General features: G+C 51.2%; 1 protein-coding gene and 1 long non-coding RNA gene across 6 annotated transcripts in view; one reads left to right on the forward strand and one right to left on the reverse strand.

Moving 5' to 3' along the window:
- Positions 1 to 2,312: 2,312 nt before the first annotated feature.
- On the reverse strand, positions 2,313 to 17,246 carry LOC110285475 (uncharacterized). Of its 3 annotated transcripts, none has more exons than XR_002377060.3 (3): positions 17,188 to 17,246; positions 4,978 to 5,115; positions 2,313 to 2,828 (listed from the first exon to the last, which is right to left on the reverse strand). It is a non-coding gene; the product is annotated as an uncharacterized LOC110285475 (long non-coding RNA). The 3 variants fall into 3 exon arrangements; XR_002377061.3 differs by lacking the exon at positions 17,188 to 17,246 and adding an exon at positions 16,451 to 16,574; XR_003834764.2 differs by lacking the exon at positions 17,188 to 17,246 and adding an exon at positions 5,345 to 5,501.
- Positions 3,641 to 17,727, forward strand: part of Zbp1 (Z-DNA binding protein 1) — a 34,254-nt gene continuing 20,167 nt past the window's right edge. The window contains exons 1-8 of one of the 3 annotated variants that reach the window (XM_021151641.2): positions 3,641 to 3,836; positions 5,557 to 5,793; positions 6,697 to 6,885; positions 9,932 to 10,093; positions 11,413 to 11,610; positions 12,620 to 12,841; positions 14,504 to 14,680; positions 15,195 to 15,666. In XM_021151641.2, coding sequence (XP_021007300.1) covers positions 3,803 to 3,836; positions 5,557 to 5,793; positions 6,697 to 6,885; positions 9,932 to 10,093; positions 11,413 to 11,610; positions 12,620 to 12,841; positions 14,504 to 14,679 — 1,218 coding nt within the window. In that variant the 5' untranslated portion in view covers positions 3,641 to 3,802 and the 3' untranslated portion in view covers position 14,680; positions 15,195 to 15,666. Of the gene's footprint in view, positions 3,837 to 5,556; positions 5,794 to 6,696; positions 6,886 to 8,678; positions 8,836 to 9,931; positions 10,094 to 11,412; positions 11,611 to 12,619; positions 12,842 to 14,503; positions 14,681 to 15,194; positions 15,667 to 17,727 lie in introns of those variants that run through there. The other 2 variants (XM_021151648.2, XM_021151656.2) reach the window with 2 other exon arrangements.

The raw sequence follows: 17,727 nt of genomic DNA on the forward strand, positions 1-17,727 counted from the left end.
TTGGTAAGTGACCAGGGAGACAAATAAGATGGCTTTGTCACACAGAGCTACAGCTAGGGACAGAGACAAAGAGACAAATGGCCTGTGCCCCATGCTCAGATCTCTGAAGGTACCTCGGATGCAGCCAGTCCCCAGTATCAATGGGAAGCTGAGACTCATAAAGAGTAGGGCCTTGTTCAAGGCCCAAGGCCAACAAGGGGAGATGCCCAAATGTGCCCAGTGGACAAAGGGACACTGAGGCCCACTGATTGTTCTGCCTTACAAGACCCACACCTCCATAGGACTTCAGAAAAGCTTGTCATCTCAACACATCTTACATAAATGATCTTTCCTCTTTGCTCTAGTTGGGGCCCACAGACACCCTAACTGTCACCAGTCACCCCTGACCAGAGCTAGCTCTCAGTCTCCCTCCTCTCCCTGAGTCTTTTTTTCCCCCTTTTTCCAGACAGGGTTTCTCTATGTAGCCCTGGCTGTCCTGGAACTCACTCTGTAGACCAGGCTGTCCTCGAACTCAGAAATCCGCCTGCCTCTGCCTCCCTAGTGCTGGGATTAAAGGCGCGCGCCACCACTGTCCGGCATGGATGGTTGTGAGCCACCAGGTGGTTGCTGGGATTTGAACTCAGGACCTTTGGAAGAGCAGTCAGTGCTCTTACCCGCTGAGGCATCTGGCCAGCGCCCTCTCCCCAAGTCTTACATCACAATCCTGGCTATGGGAAGGGAAGGAGGTGGGTTTTGCCAATACAATATGCGGTAAAAATATATCTCACTTAAAAGAAAGATCACCAAACCTGAAGGCTGGAGATCGGGCATGTAATTTTCCCGTGCTTGGGGCGGAGAATTCTAATAGTTCCCAGAAAAAAAAAAAAATGGTGTTCTCCGGGATAAAGAGAGACCAGCTTGGCATGCCATCTTATATCTCTCGGCCCTTCCTAACCCGGAAGAGAAGGCACTTTCCTTCCTGACCTTCCTCTGCCCACCCCCTGTCAGAGGCTCTCAGGAGAAAAGGCTGAGGGGGCAGCTTCACCAGGTGCCACCCAGGGTCTGCTAGAGAAAGAGGCTGGGAGGTGCTGTGTGGCGCAGGGGAAGGTCTCACCGCCAGACACAAAGAGACAAGTCCTTGCTCTCTCTTTGAGGAAGAGCCTTGAATCTGTAAGGCCGCTTAGGTCTCTGCCAGGATCTGCCGTGATAGGTATCACTGTGAGCTGAAGTAGTGCGACCCCAATATTATCTGGGTACACAGTGATCAGGGATACAGACCTCCTTCCCCAGCATTCCATGGGGGACAGAATGGTAAGACTCAGTCCCGTCTGATAGGATGCTAGTGGAAAGTGTGTGCAGCCTGCAAGGTGTGTTCTCCAAAGGGAGCTATCTACTGGGTCCATTCCATTCTGCTGCTGTAATACACGGAACACACACACACACACACACACACACACATGAGTTATTCAGCTTACAGCTTCACAGCCCCGTCACGGAGAGAAGTGACATTAGGACCGGAGGCAGAGACCTTGGAGGAAGGGCTGCTTACCCGCCCTTGCTCACCCAGCTTTCTGATGTACAGCCCAGGACAACCAGCCTAGGAATGGTGCTCCCCACAGTGGTCTGCGTTCTCTCCAGTCAGTCGTCAGTCATGATAGTCTCTCATACTGTGTCCACAGCCAATCAGCTCCGGGCATTCTCTCAATGGAGACTCCCTCCCTCAGGTAGCTCTGTATTCAGTAGACAACTGAAGCTACTCCCCCCTCCCTGTGCCTTACTCCCTCTTCTAAGAAGGAGTGCACACAAGATAGGTAGAATTCCAGCAACCATTCAAAAACTTAAGGCAAACCCATATACAGGCTACAAATGGCAGAACAACAGGATAAAAAAAGAACCTGGGTTGACCGACAGCACCAAGTCTGGGGTGTCTGCCAACTGTTGCAAACAAGAGCAGCAACAATAACAACAACAAAAAGGCACACCTGTGCCATCTAATCGACGGTAGGACCAATGTTGACAATTAGTTTGGAATTTTTTCTTTTCTTTTTTCTTTTTAAAAAAGATTTCCTTTTCATTTTTTTTTTTTAAAGAATTCATTTATTGGAGCTGGAGAGATAGCTTAGTGGTTAAGAGCACTGACTACTCTTCCAGAGGTCCTGAGTTCAATTCCCAGCAACCACATGGCGGCTCACAACCATCTGTAATGAGATCTGATGCCCTCTTCTGGTATACATGGTACATGCAGATAGAGCACTCATACAAAAAATAAATAAATAAATCTTTTATTTCTTTTTTTTAACATTTCTTTATTATGTATAGAGTACTCTGGAGGAGTCAAGTGGCATTTTCACAGGGGCCACCTAAGACCATTGGAAAGCACAGATCTTTACATTATGTTTCATAACAGTAGCAAAATTATGGTTACAAAGTGTTGATGAAAATCATTTCTATGGTGTGGATCACAACAACGTGCAGAGTTAGGATGGCTGAGAAGAACTGACCTAGGAGGCTCTGACACCTTCCAGGCAGGTCAGCTAATGTAAGGAAGGCAAGGGAAGGGGAGGGGAAAATGCTGAAGAAAGAAGTGAGGAGGGCATGTCCTGAAGCCCTGCTAAGTCTGGAGCCACCTTGGTTAGGAACCAAGCAAGACCCCCGTGGCAAGAGGCGGTTGGTGAGCAGGCGCCACCTAGTGGTCGGTTTCCAAATGGCGCCTCTAGGGAACCTGGGCAGTGTCCCTCAAAGGGGCCAGCTGAGAGTTCATTTAAAAGCGACTTTATTTATTTTGGGTGGCAACAGGCAGTGCAGTTTCTGTTTTCCTTGGCTGGCTCTGCAGGCACTGTTTTTCCTCCCTGGAAGTCATAAAAATCACTTGGAAATGTTAATATTTTCCCATGCACAGGCCCATCCTAAGCTGTGTGGACCTGGCCTGGTCATGGCCTGTCCAGTGACCCTTTCAGGTTCTGTAAGGTGAAGCTGACTGGGGACCTGCCACCTCTTGCTTGCTTGGCAGACATCCTCCAGGCACATCACCTCCTTCTAGTCTCCAATGACTGCTCCTGTCTTGCCCTGTGCACCAGTGACCTGCACACCAGACAGATACAGAGGTCCCAAGATCACGGCCTCTGCACTCACCCCACCTCCGCCCTGTAGCTGGGACCCAGATTCTGGGATTATTGTGGGCTGAGTGGTGGACACAAGGCCATCTCTGTGAGCCTCGATCCCCTCTTAGGTAATATGGAACAGAGAAGTGTCTGAGCTGTTCACGGATCACTGAGAATGTATGAAAGTGAGAAGAGGAGCTCTTTTTTCTGGAAGGTACGTGAGTAGACGGTACTACACCTGCCTGTGGGCACCTGGGGGAGGCACAGTAGGTGCCTTTTCCTAGATTGCTATCTTCCTCCTCACAGGGCTTTCACAGAGTTCTCTTCAGATAGTATTCTCCCCGTGGGAGACCAGGTGGGTAGTTCCAGAGGCCAAGACTCCTCTCTTCTCTGTCACACAGCTTGCTCACCCACCCCGATTTCGATTTCGACATCCTTTCTTTCAAGAACCACACCAAAGTTTCATTTTCTCTTTCTTCGAAAAGCTGGAGGGGGGGGGGCGGGGGGGGCACACCAAAGTTTCATTTTCTCTTTCTTCGAAAAGCTGGAGGGCGGGGAGGGGATGGGGCCAGATGGGTATTTGTTTCCGGGATGGTAGCAGCTGGTGTCTGTCTGCAGGTCCAAGCAACCATTCTTGCCTGTGGATTCAGAGCCCCGGGCCTGACCACAGTGCCAGAATCTGCCACCCCCTGCCCTAAAGGCGCCCCAAGGCTGCTGTGAGCATGGCAGAAGCTCCTGTTGACTTGAGCACAGGAGGTAAGCTGAAAGCTGAACCTCTTCCTTCACCTCGCTTGGGTCCCAGCTGAGGTTTCTAAGGCTCCTAGCTCTTTCCTTGGCCCAGACAGCAACAGGATTCTGAGGTCACCACAGGGAAGTCAGCTTGCTTCAAGGATCCTGTGCCCCAGATCCTTCATGTCACCTTACCTCATAGATGAGGTCACCAAGGCCTGTGCCAGCCCTCGGGCTCCAAACTGTCATTTCGAGAGAGGACTTTGCTTTGATACGAAGATGTGACTTTGATTTTTACAGTCAAGCTCTTCTCCTGCCCTAGTGGAATCCTTGCTGCGACTACATACCCTGTCTAGGGGCTTCTGGGCTATGGGAGGCTGCGGGGTGCAGGGCTGTGTGAGGCTGCGATGCTGTGGGCAGGATTTAGTTCACTGCTTTTCTTCTTCATCTTTTGAAAAGCACTTCATTTTTGTTTTTTGTTTGTTTGCTTGTTTGTTTGGTTTGGTTTTTTCGAGACAGGGTTTCTCTGTGTAGCCCTGGCTGTCTTGGAAATCACTCTGAAGACCAGGCTGGCCTCGAACTCAGAAATCCGCCTGCCTCTGCCTCCTGAGTGCTGGAATTAAAGGCATGCGCCACCACTGCCCAGCTAAAAATCATTTCTTATTTCAACATACTAGAAGTGGTTGCTCAAACGCTATCAGGGAGGAGCCAAGCCAGGTGGCCGGTTCAGAGCCAAGCAAAGACCAGGAACTAAGGTCACCTGGTTCCTGTGGTTTCCTTTCACTGCTAACCTTTCCAGCCTGTCACCTGCAGCCTTCTGCTTCCCAAGTCCCACTTTCAGACTCTGCAACCAGTCCTTCAAGTTCACCCTTTGGAGAAGGCTTAGCCTGCCTTGTGTGTCCCTAGGGGGCCAGTGGGAGAAGGGAATGAAGGAAAGCCCACTACAGGGCACACTCCCCAGCAAAGGCTTTGCAAGGCAAGGCAAAACCAAGCCAGGAATAGATACTCAGTGCTACAATCCCCCCCCCAACACCCTCCTCCTCCCCCACCCCCACTCCCACCCTGGGGTGGGGCTGGGGCTGAAGCAGGAGGATTGCTTTGAGTTCCAGGCTAGCCTGAGCTAGACTTTGTCACAAGAGGAAAGGAAGAAAGGTAGAGGCAGACTCACGGATAAGCAGACAGACGTGCTGAAAGGAGCATGAGGTGGAACTTGGGGGGTCCTCAGGGTCAGACACGGAGGAGGCTGGGTAGTTAGCAGGGGTGGAGGGCTCTGGGAGGAAGCCTTCTGGAGTTGGCAGGCAGGCATCTGGAAGACAACATTGAGGCTGGGGTAAAGAGCTGAGCTGGGTTTTCAGGACTCCTGCTCTATCAGGCAAGGGAGGAGAGACCCATTTTTCTTATCTGCTGGGCTCCAGGGCTGGAAACACCCATCCCAGGCTGAGAGACGATCAAGATACCAAATAGGGACTTCAGGGCCAGACTTGGCTTCCTGCCTCTCCCTTTTGTTCCAATGTCAAAGAGCTGGGGGTTCCTACCTGTTTGGGTTCCATGTAGTACACAGGGCAGGCTGTATACTACTTTACCATTTGGCCACCCAGACATCTAGTTGTAGGGCAAGGGGCCACCTGACTGACACCCTTGCCTCTGGGTGGTGTCGTCCTTCCTGTCTGCTTGGCCCAGGTCACGGGTGCCTTCTCTGCTCTGGGGACTAGGCTTAACTCAGCTCTTCTCTGGGTTCCTCCCCAAGACAATCTGGAGCAAAAGATCCTGCAGGTGTTGAGTGATGACGGCGGCCCTGTGAAGATTGGCCAGCTGGTGAAGAAGTGCCAAGTGCCCAAGAAAACCCTCAATCAAGTCCTTTACCGCCTGAAGAAGGAGGACAGGGTGTCCTCCCCAGACCCTGCAACATGGCGCATAGGCGGGGCTGCTTCCGGAGATGGGGCTCCTGCAATCCCTGAGGACTCCAGTGCCCAGCCTAGCCTTGGTAAGCTGTCATGTAGGCAGAGCAGACCGCCCCCCAACTCCCCTTCCCCCCCACACACACACATTAAGAGCTACGAGGCTTGGCTTCATATCTGAGCTTGGCCATTCCCTCTCTGTCTCTTGATTTCTTCTGGCCAATGGAGCCAAATGTGAAGCCTAGGGCTTATACATAGTAGGTGTGCAATAGACATTAGCAGTAGTGAAGACACGTTGCAGGCAATAGTTACACGGATAGTGGGGGTTGACGGGTAAGGATTCACTCAGAGCCTTCAGGTGACTTTGAGAGCTATCAAGAAGAAAGGACCCACAGTTCCAAGCGCTGATGCGGTCCCCAGGGCCACCTTGCCTTCATTCAGCCTTCAGATAGAGACAGGAAAGGAAGCAGCCTTGGGACCTCAACCTTCAGCAGACAGCATCTGTGACCCAAACAGACAGGAGGTCCTGGGTCCCAGCCTAATGTGCTGCCCCCAGCTCCCCTGAGAAATTATTCCCCATGTTTAGTGGAGCAGGGTGTCTCCCATCTCCAACAGACACATCCTTCTTCCAGACTCAAGACCCTAAAGAGATGTAGGTGCAGCTTCAGGGGGCCCTGGTCTGCAGCTCAGTGCACCCCATGGGCCTCCCCAGACCGCTGAAGCTCCACAGGAGTATCAGAGGCCAGACTCACTGTTAGAAGAGAGGCTCTAAATGGCAAGATATGGGCTCTGACACCCTTGTGCCAGTCTGAGCCAGCTTCTAGGGTGAGAGCTTCATTTGCCTGGTCTCCAGATGACCACTGTAACCAATGCCACCAGATCACCTTGTCCCTGGGCTTCCTAAATGTCCCAGGCCATAGCCAATAGATGGTGGGCAGAAGCAAGCCCAGGACCCTCTTCCCACTAAGCGCCTGCCTCCCATCTTGCAGATGAAAGAATATTAAGATTCCTGGAAGCCAATGGGCCTCACAGGGCCCTGCCCATCGCCAAGGCTCTGGGAATGACGACAGCCAAAGAAGTGAACCCACTCCTGTATTCCATGAGAAATAAGCACCTTCTGAGCTATGACGGACAGATGTGGAAGATCTACCACTCACGCCAGGAAGGCCAAGACATAGGTATGACAGGGCAAAGTCAGTGTGGGGAGGTCAGGGATCAAGGGTCAGGTTGGGAAGGTCAGGTTTCAGGTCAGGAAGGTCGAGGATCAAGATTAGATCACTTAGGGTAAGGTTGAAAAACAAATCAAGGATAAGGATTAGATGGTGTAGGGCCAGATGTTTGTCTGTTTGGATTTTCTTTTCAATTTATGTATTTTATTTTATTTTATTTTTTAATTTTATTTTATTTTATGTGTATGAACGCATTGCCTGCATGTATGTGCACCACATGCATGCAGTGCCTGCAGAGGCTAGAAGAGGGGATTGATCTTCTGGTTGAATTGGAGTTATAGATAGCTGTGAGCCACCATGAAGGTGCTGAGTCCTGGATCCTCTAGAAGAGCAGCCAGTGCTCTACCCAGACAACCACGTCTCCACAATACCCTTTAGAGAGGTGTTCCAGGAGGGAGGGTTGCTGCCAGGATCAAGGAGGGAGAGCCAACCAACTGCTGGTCTTGGCTGGTAAGGGCCTGCTTGCCTCATTCACAGTGCCCCTAGGGTCTCCAGCTATTGGAGGAAGGTGACCCATCGGTATCTTTAATGAAGTCCGTGGAATCCAACAAAACATTATATGTAGAGGAATTTTAATCCAGAAACCTAGCTGCTTTGACAAGGGATCACGACCAAAGACCTTCTAGGTCTGTGTGGTTTGGCTGGAATGCAGACACGCCCTTAGTACATATCTTTAATCCCAAACAATGCAGGTAAGGTTAGTCTGTAGGACACAGCCATGTCTGAAAGTGATGTCTAATTGAGGGGCAGACGAAGTGACAAATCAGAGAAAGATTTGACAGACTGAGCCAGAGATAGAATACGCCCAACATTTGAGAGAAAAATCTATCTAAGAGCAGCACAGGGGGAGAGGATGCAGTCGGTGAGCTGGGGGTTGAGTCAGTTGGGAGTCAGTGCGGTGAGCACAGGGCAGAGGAGCTGAGTTCCTCCTGAGTCCATGCGGTGCAGTGCAGGTCAGCAGAGGCGGCTGAAGCCAGAGAAGGAGAAGGAGCCAGGGGATTAGAACAAATTGCCAGTTGTTTGAGGCAAAGCAGAGCAGTTCAGTGAGAGAAGCCAGACCGAATCAGTCAGCTTGGAGAGGAGTTTTGCAAAATTCAGAACATCTGAGTTGAACCAGCCAGCCAGAGTTCAGAAAGAACTAGAAAGGGTGAGCTTATTCAGCAGTGAGCCTACAAGTCTCCTCCTTATTACATCTGGCAAATAAAATTTACATTTGCACATAGGAGGTTTCTTCTAGCCATCTCTGAGGAAAGAGGATCCTGGGGTCCAACAGAGAGGGTTCTGGAGGCTTCTGAGGGCTGAGATGCAGAAAGTCTGGAGGGAGGAACACACTGGAATTGGTCAGCCTGGACACAGGGCTCAGCCTGGATTTAATAATGACTCTCTGGGAACACTGTGTCCAACTTGGGGGTTTTAGTCACTTGAAGGCAGGCAAGACAGGACAGTGCCGGGCTCTTATGCCAGCATTTAGGAGGCAGAGGGAGAAGAGGCTTCGAGTTCAAAGCTATCCTAAACCACAAAACTAACTCCCCACAAAACCCAAATTGAAAACAAGTAAATAAGATTGTTTAAGGAGAGGGCTGGGCTGGACTTGTATAGAAGCCTGAAGATGCCGAGATCTGTGGGGTAGCAGTATCAGGCTCTGAGCCCTGGTGCTCTCAGGAACCCCCCCCACCCCAATGTTCTTTTTAAATGTATTTTTTCTTTTTCTTTCTTTCCTTTTTTCTTTTTTTGTGAAACAGTCTTACCATGTAGCCCTGGCTGTCCTAGAACGCACCATGTAGACCAAGCTGGTCTTGAACCCACAGAGATCTTCTTGCTTCTGCCTATTAAATTCTGGGATTAAAGCACCACTACACCTGGAAAAATATCTTTTAAAGCCAGTAAAATAAATGAACATTTAAAAAATGCATCTCTAAACTGTTTCATCCCAAGAAAGCTCATTGTTACAGAAACATGGTTAGAAATTTTGTTAGCTTTCTTTCTTTCTTTCTTTCTTTCTTCCTTCTTTCTTTCCTTTCTTTCTGTTGTTGTTCTTTTTTTCTTTCTTTTTCTTTCTTCCTTCTTTCTTTTCTTTCTGTTGTTGTTCTTCCTTCCTTCCTTCCTTCCTTCCTTCCTTCCTTTCTTTTTCTTTCTTCCTTTCTTTCTTTCTTTCTCTCTCTCTCTCTCCCTTCCTTCCTTCCTTCCTTCCTTCCTTCCTTCCTTCCTTCCTTTCTTTCTTTCTTTCTTTCTTTCTTTCTTTCTTTCTTTCTTTCTTTCTTTCTTTCTTTCTAGATAATCTCGTGTAGCTGAGATGACCTTGAACTCCTGGTCTTCCTACTTCCACCTCCCAAATATGGGGATGACAGATGTCTGTCCCCATGCTGGGCTGCTTTAATTTATGGGGAAAGGAGTTCACAGAGGTGCACACGTCTCCATTTGGAGCAGGCATGTGGCCCTGTGGCATGTGGTACAGGCTCTGGGCTTGGCTGGTGTGAGCTATTCTCTCTCTCTCTCTCTCTCTCTCTCTCTCTCTCTCCCTCTCTCTCTCTCCTCAGCTTTTGGATGAAGTGACAGTGTGGAAGGCAGCTTTTAAACAAAAGGTCATATCTTAAATCTTCAATAATGTCATTAGAGGCCAACCAACCATATGGGGCATTTTATAGCCATTGCTGAAGTGAGAAAAGCCTGGGGCTCTGGCAACAGGGGCAGGGTAGGGAGAGAGTGGGAGTTTCCACCATCTCCCCAGGGAGACACTGTGGCTAGGACACACAGGTAGAGCGCCTGCTACAGGGATTTCAGGAGAGACTCCGGCTGTGTCCATCATACACGAGGATGGAAAGCTGTGGCCAGCTGCAGGCAGCTCCTGAATCTTTCCTTGTACCCTCTTTCTCAGGCCCCCAGGATGGGGTCTGGGCTCATGTGTCAGCAAGCTCCCAGGGAAGTTCAGTGCTGTTGATAAGAGACGCCTCCTACGTCTTCAAGACAAAGAACTCAATGGAATATTATTCTCTAGCTCATTCTGGAGTCACACAAGGGTCCCCTGCGGTTATTTGTCAGCACAATCCGATCAACATGATCTGCCAACAAGGAGCCAACAGCCACATCTCCATTGCCAATTCAAAGAACATCCAGATTGGTCACAGGAATGTCATAGTAAAAGCCTGTGGTGAGCCAGGTAAGAGCAGGGTCCTGGCTGAGGGGGACTGAGAGGGGACCTGGTCCTCCAAGGAGAGAGCAACTGCCTCACCTCCTCAGGCATGCCTTAGGCACGGCCTTTCTCAGAGTGAGACCCAAGGACCACACCCACCTGCACTCTTACTAACCTTGCTCCTTGCCAATGAGATCAAAACCTTTTGTATGAGAATAATTCGGTTCCCTCTCTCTCTCAGCAGGACACAGTGAGACGGTTACTGCAGTTCTCTGCTCTGAACACATTCCCGTCTCTCAAATTGTGTCATGAAAAGTTGGGGTCATCTTACACTCAGTGGCTTCTTATCTATGTATCTATCTATCTACCTACCTACCTACCTACCTATCTACCTACATAAATGTGTGTGTTTGTGTGACTTTGTGTATGAGTGTGTTTGTGTGTGCATGTATGTGTGTTTGTGTGTGTGAGTTTGTGTCTTTGTACGTGCGTGTATGTGTATGTTTGTGTGACTGTGTGCATGTGTTTACTGGAGCCTACTCAGAAGCAGAAGCTGATGTCAGGTGTCCTGTTCTGTCACATCCCATCCAGACAGGGTCTCTCACGGAACCTGGAGCAAGACCTGCAGACAGGAAGTCCCAGTGAACCTGTCTCAGTGTCCTTCAGCACTTGTGGTGCAGGTGCACGCATCCAGGCCTGACTTTTACACGGGTGCTGGGATCCAACCCCAGGTCCTATGTTTGCAGGGCAATGCTCTTACCATTCCCAGCCAACCCCCAGCCTCAGCATCCTGGTTTTGATGCAAGTCGGTGCTGTCCAGGGGGTGTTTCCTCTGTAATTCGCATATGGCTTAGAGGGTGTCCCTGTCAGCCATGCACAAGAGCATCATCCGTGCCAACGCAGAGTCTCTCCATGCCCTCAGAAGAAATCTGTTCCACTGTAGGCCCGTTGCCCCATCTGACTCCCCTGGTTTTTATGGCCCTCCTTCCTGTCTGGCTATTTTGCTTAGGAGTGTTAAAGGGCTCGACATCTTTCAGATTCAAATGTGTTTGAAAGTTTCTGTGTTCCTTTAATTTGAAAATCATAAGAGTAAGACTAAAAACTGAGCACCTGAGAAATAAACACGGCCAGGACCCTTCTCAAGAGGGTTGATGGATATATTCTCCCTTGGGGGCCTTTCCTTTGATGGGGTCAAAGGTTGAGGAGAGCCAGCAGGCAGGTGTCCCAACAGTACCTTGGGCCCCACTGAGAATGCAGATTGCCCAACTCCAGCCGCTTCAGGTGCTGAGCCTGTGAACAGAGCGATCTGGAGTCTCTAGCAAATCTTTAATCTCCTTCCCTCCCAGGTCCCAGGACCTCTCACCCTCTACCCTTGCCGGGGGACGCCTCTGCTCAGGACATGACCCCTGGTGCCCACGGAGCTCAGTACATCTACATGAACAAGTCCTTGCTCCAACAAGTGCAGCTTGGCCACCACAATGAGATGAGCCTCGTGGGGGATGCAGGGGAGCACCCCTCTTATAGCTTTTCTGACAGCCCCCCAGGTATGGTGGCCTCCGCCACCCCACAATATTTAGAAAGAACCCGGAAGCCTGAGTTTTTGCCAGAGCAAAACCCATTTCTGCCTTGAGAGGTATTGCTGAATAGCACCGAGGTTTTAGATCTGGCATTCAGGGTCCCCAGGCTCCCAGCACCCACATGCAGTCAGTCAGCACCTACAAATAGGAAGGAGGCTGAGTGGGAGGAAGCCGGGTCACAGGGGTGGAGGAGGCCTGGATGGTGACCTAAGGAAACGGAGAAGGAAACCAGTAGCGAATTGTTATAACCGTGTCCCGATGACACAGTGACTCAAGGACCCTGCCAGAGGCCTGCCAGCAACTGTAGATTCTTAGATGATCGGAGGTTTCAGGGGGACTAACAGAGCCAGGGAGAAGTGTCTGCAGAGAGGAATTGGTCAGCGAGTCAGAGTGTAGCAGCGGGACAGACAACCAGGGCTCTGCTGTCGCCTTCCGTGACAGTTTCTTAAGGGAACGCCGTGTATGGGCATTTCCTGACTTTTGAGGGTGAAAGTGAAGAGGAGACAGCAGGGTTCAGGGGACACTGAGGTGAGGCTGGGGCTGGGAGAGAAAAGGTATGGACCATAGTAGGACTGCATGAAAAGGTATAGACCATAATAGGACTGCATGAAAAGGTATGGACCATAGTAGAACTGCATGAAAAGGTAGGGACCATAGTCGTACAGCATGTCCTTCATCTGCCACCTGGGAACTGGCCACAGAGAAGATGGAAGGCTCCAGAGGTCCGGAAGAAGATGGTGAGATCAGAGTGGTTTTGCTAAGCTCAGGGCAGGGTGTGGGCGATGGTGTTAGTCTTCAGTCCAGTGGGGACACGTTCCAGGACACGAGGTAGGGTGTCCAGGCAACGTCTATGTGCCAGATCTGCAAGGTTACTGGTGAGAATGAGTCGTGAGGATGGGACCCCCAGGTTGGGTGCACATGCCAGGTCCCTCTGCAAACTGCCCGCTTCTCTCGGCTTCTCTCTTTGCTTTACTAGAAGTGCCAACCACCACTGCTGACCCAGGAGCTTCATTCAACATGCAAACATCTGAGCCAGGCCCTCACCCCGAGGGAGACACAGTCCAGACAGTCCACATCAAATCCTGCATGCTAGAGGACGCCACCATTGGTAACAGCAACAAGATGACCATCCACCTTAGGTCAAAGGGTGAAGTCATGGAGTCTGGAGACAGTGAAGAGCCGAAAAAGGGAGACACAGGTGAGCCTGGGCACGGGTGTCTGTGTGTGCCCCGACCTCATTCATTCATCCTGGCTTCAAGCATCAAGGCAGTAGCCTGGTGTAAGGACACAAGGGTCTGGAGCTCAGTGAGTGGACCAAAAGCCAGCGTATCGCTCCAGGCTGCAGGGAGGAGGCAGGTATAGACACCAAGGTAATGAAGAGCCACAGAGGGGCTTTGCTCAGGATTTGAAGGAAGCAGAGGCTTTTCAGACTTGGAGTAAGATCACACTTAGTCCTACATATGGGTAGTTAGAATTAGCATGGAGAGACCAGGGTGTCTGGATGTAAGGTAGATACGATGTAAGGTAGATGGTGAAGTGCTGTATGGTTTACACAGTGATAATGGGCCACAGGTCACAGTCACCAGGCCACCATGGGTGTCGTGGGTCACAGTCATCAGGCCACCATGGGTGTCGTGGGTCACAGTCATCAGGCCACACAGGTGTCATGGGTCACAGTCATCAGGCCACTACGGGTGTCGTGGGTCACAGTCACCAGGCCATGGGTGTCGTGGGTCACAGTCACCAGGCCATGGGTGTCATGGGTCACAGTCACCAGGCCATGGGTGTCATGGGTCACAGTCACCAGGCCATGGGTGTCATGGGTCACAGTCACCAGGCCATGGGTGTCATGGGTCACAGTCACCAGGCCATCGTGGGTGTCATGGGTCACAGTCACCAGGCCACTACGGGTGTCGTGGGTCAGTCACCAGGCCACTACGGGTGTCGTGGGTCACAGTCACCAGGCCACTACGGGTGTCGTGGATCACAGTCACCAGGCCACCACAGATGTCATGGGTCACAGTCACCAGGCCATCGTGGGTGTCATGGGTCACAGTCATCAGGCCACCACAGGTATCATGGGTCACAGTCACCAGGCCACTACGGGTGTCGTGGGTCACAGTCACCAGGCCATGGGTGTCATGGGTCACAGTCACCAGGCCCAGGCAAGGAACCTTTTGGGGAGCCATCATGGCTGCTCCCAGAGAGAAAATTATGAGCCCTGCCATCAAGGAAGCTCTGTAAGAGAACTAAAATAAGGAGCCAACAGGGACCTGCCAACAAATCCGGGGGGAGGGTTGCAAGTGTAAAAATGGCAGGTGCCAAGACCCGAGGGGAGAAGCACAGGGCAGGAGTCTGGGAAACAAGAGGGACCCAGGAGCCTAAAGCCTTGGTGGGTACCCACCAGGCCCTTTCAGAGCCTGAAGGCATGTGCAAAATGTCTCCATCTTATTTGAAATGAACTGGGAGACATGCGAGGTGTGAACAGAGGTGTGTGATATAGTATTTAAGTCTTCCTGGGCCATCGAGATGGCTCAGCGAGTGTACACACTTGCTGCCGAGTCTGATGGCCCAGGACCCTCATGGTGGAAGGAGAAAGCCAACTCCCACCTGTTGTCCTCTGACTTCTACACACAGACACACAGAGACAGAGACACACAGACAGAGACACAGACACAGAGACACATCAGTCAATCAATCAATCAATCAATCCATGTGTTGGGGAATGTTATGTCTCCCATAGGACAGTTTGGGAACAAAGCCCCGGAGTACATGCACAAGCAGAAACCTACCACTGTGCTTTCAGAGCAAACATTTCGGAGGAGTCTGCAGGGTGCCTTCCTTTTCTCTCTGCCCCCAGGTACAAGCTCTGAAGCCACTCCACCCAGAAGCTGCCAGCACACGCCCAGTGACTCCATGCTGCCCACCTCTGAGCTGAGAGCTATGGCTCTGGGAGACAGTAGCCCCCAGACCACAGAACCTGTGCTTAGAGAGCATGAAGTCCAGGACACAGAAAGCTGTCAGACTCAGGACTGAGGTGAGGAGAGAGGTGGCGAGGGCACAGGCAGAGGTGGAGAGGCCTTTGGGACTTTTTGTGGCTGTACACAGGGCCTGCACTAGATTTCTGTTGTGATTCAAGTGTGGTATTGTCCCTGGAAAGGCCAAGGATCAGCAACTTGGTCCTGTATGACTCCAAGATCATCCACACACCAGTCTCTCTATGGATTCACTGTCTGACAAGGATATCCATCCAGTCAGGGTAGAGACTTTGGGAAGCCAAAGAAAATGAGTCACTGAAGACATCAGGGTCTAAAGTGGTCCAAACTGGCTTTGATTCACTCTGTCACCAAGGGTGACCTTGAATTCCTGATCTCCTGGCCTCCAATTCCTGAGTGCTGGGATCCTAGGCATGTACCACCAAGTCCAGTTTATGAGATGCTAAGGGGGAAACTTCATGCATGCCTCACAAGGGCTACCAATGCAGCCCCAGTCCCAGCTTGGGCCATGCCCCTTCCAGTCTCTCTAGTCATCTCTTCTTTCTGCCTTCCCAGTAAGCAATGAAGCTATGGGACCATAGGCTGACCCCTCTGCCACTATAAGTCAAACCAACCTTTCCTGCCTCAAAATCAATCAATCAACCACAGGAGCCAGTTCTACCACTCCTGGATGCTCACCCGAAGGGAAGAGTCAACACAGAGAGATCTCCGCATATCCATGTAGATTGGGATACTGTTCACAGCAGCTAACAAGTGGAACCGACCTTGCTACCCAGCAGTAAAAGATGGGTGAATTGGAGTATGCACACAGCCATGAAAAATACTGAGGCTGTCATTGGCCAGAAGAGGATGTGACCAGAGGCCACCATGTTGAATGAATGAAAGCCATCTTAGAAAGACAAGGGCCACATTTTCTCTGTTGTGGCTTCTAGACTTTAGATAGATTTATAAAATCATATACACATATGTGACATGGAAGTACATGTAACACCAACCAGGGGATGAGGATGGTGCATGGGGAGGAGAGGTGGGGTTCACAGCCTGGGGGGGGGGGGTCACAGTCTGGGAGGGTGTCACCGCCTAAAGAGATCACAGCTGAGGGGGGTCAGGGCCGGGAGGGGGGCACTGCCGAATGCACTGTACTTTTATAAAAAGGTGTACCTCTGAAGCCCAGGCTAGTGTTTCTTTCAACTAAAGAGCATCAAGCCACTGAGAAAACGGATTTAAAGCATTAAACCAGAGGCGGGCGAGATGGCCCTGCAGTAAAGGTGCTTGCCCCCTGTCATGGTTTGAATATGCTTGGCCCAGGAAGTGGCACTGTTAGGAGGTGTGGCCCTGTTAGAGTAGGTGTGTCACTGTGGGTGTGGGCTTAAGGCCCTCACTCTAACTGCCTGGAAGTCAGTCTTCCACTAGCAGCCTTCAGATGAAGATGTAGAACTCTCAGCTCTGCCTGCCTGGATGCTGCCACGCTCCCCCCTTGATGATAATGAACTGAACCTCTGAACCTGTAAACCAGCCCCAGTTAAATGTTGTCTTTTATAAGACTTGCCTTGGTCATGGTATCTGTTCACAGCCGTAAAACCCTAACCAAGACACCCCCAAGTCCATGACAAGGGTAAGCTATTGTACACAGTTGATGCCCTACACAAAGCTGAGGGGCCCGTTAGTCTCCTCTGCCTTCCACTATGAGGCTATGAGGCTATGAGCATCATTTTAAGGAGAGTGCCTCACTTGACCCTGAACCTGCCATTGTGACCTGAGTCTTTCAGGATTCATGCACCGTGAACAACTTTCTTGCCACCATAACTCACCTGGCTCAGGGTGTTTGGTCACGGCGGCCTGATGGGCAACGCTTTGGCCCACTCTCTTCTCTCTCAAGGGCCGCCAAATCCACTTGACCTCTCTAGAATCCTTCCCTTCTATCTCTGATCTCACTGGACTCATTGGTTGAACTTCCAGAGAGCAAACGGTTCCCACTCCTCGAGCCTTGGCCCTGTGGGGAACGATTGGCTGGCCCATGTGCCAGTCAGCCAGCCTTGGCCAATCAACGGGCAGGGATCACTTACTGTTCGCCAGATACGGCCTTGGTGATGTGACATCATCAAATGTACAGGCCATGGTCACTAACGCTTCCCAAAACCTTGAGGTTCTGAGTGCTGGGTGAAGAGCAGTGGAGCTTTGAAGATGAAGGCAAAGAGGAAGAATCAGCTAGCCAGAAAAGGCTTCTGAGTGGGCCAAGTACCTCTCAGTGCGTGTGCAGCCTCCAAGTGCCGCGCGTCTTCTCCCCCTTTGCTCTGCCGCCTCCGTAAGGTGCAGGCTGCTGCACTTAGAAGCTATGCCCTTGGGTCCGGCTGTCTTGGTGTGTGTTGGTGCCGCTCAGCACGGGGTATCAGGGAATCTTGGTGTCCTCCCCAGCCCAGCCATCCTAAGGCTCCCCAACCTTAACCATGCCTAAGAAGGGTCTTAGGCACCCATATGACACTCTAATGGGATGCCCTGTTCCTGCAGGGAGGGCCGGGATGTGGTGTCCGGTTCTCATTCCAGCTACCTGCAGTTGTCTGTCAGGAAACCCAGTGATTCTTAGCGCTGAAGCTGGGACAGTCAGGGCAGCATGTCCTCTCTTCTCTCCCACACACCCATGACCTCTCCTGTTCACCAGACGTTTCTCAGCTCAGAGAGGCCCTGTGCCTCAGAAGCCTCTGAGCCCCTTCATCCATTCCATGCACTATTCTGTTCCCACCAACACTGCTGTCTCTGGCCCCACCCACCCAGCATACACACACACTCTCTCTCTGGCCCCACCCACCCTGAATGCTCTCTTCCGGCCCCACCCACCCAGCATACTCTCATTCATATTCTCTCTCTCTCTCTCTCTCTCTCTCTCTCTCTCTCTCTCTCTCTCTCTCTCTCTCTCTCTCTCTCTCTCCCTCTCCACCCCCTGCATGCTCTCTCCAGCCTCCATTCATCCCACAAGTTCTCTCCATCCTTGTTGTCCACTCTCCTCCAGCCAGGCTTGCCTCTCACCTCTACGGAAAAGCAGACTGGCTTGCTTGTTGATGACAGAAAGCTGTGATGTGTGTGCCTGCAC

The sequence above is a fragment of the Mus caroli genome, unplaced genomic scaffold (assembly GCF_978045245.1).
Source record: "Mus caroli unplaced genomic scaffold, Mus_caroli_1 scaffold_2, whole genome shotgun sequence".
In the NCBI taxonomy this organism is placed as follows: domain Eukaryota; kingdom Metazoa; phylum Chordata; class Mammalia; order Rodentia; family Muridae; genus Mus; species Mus caroli.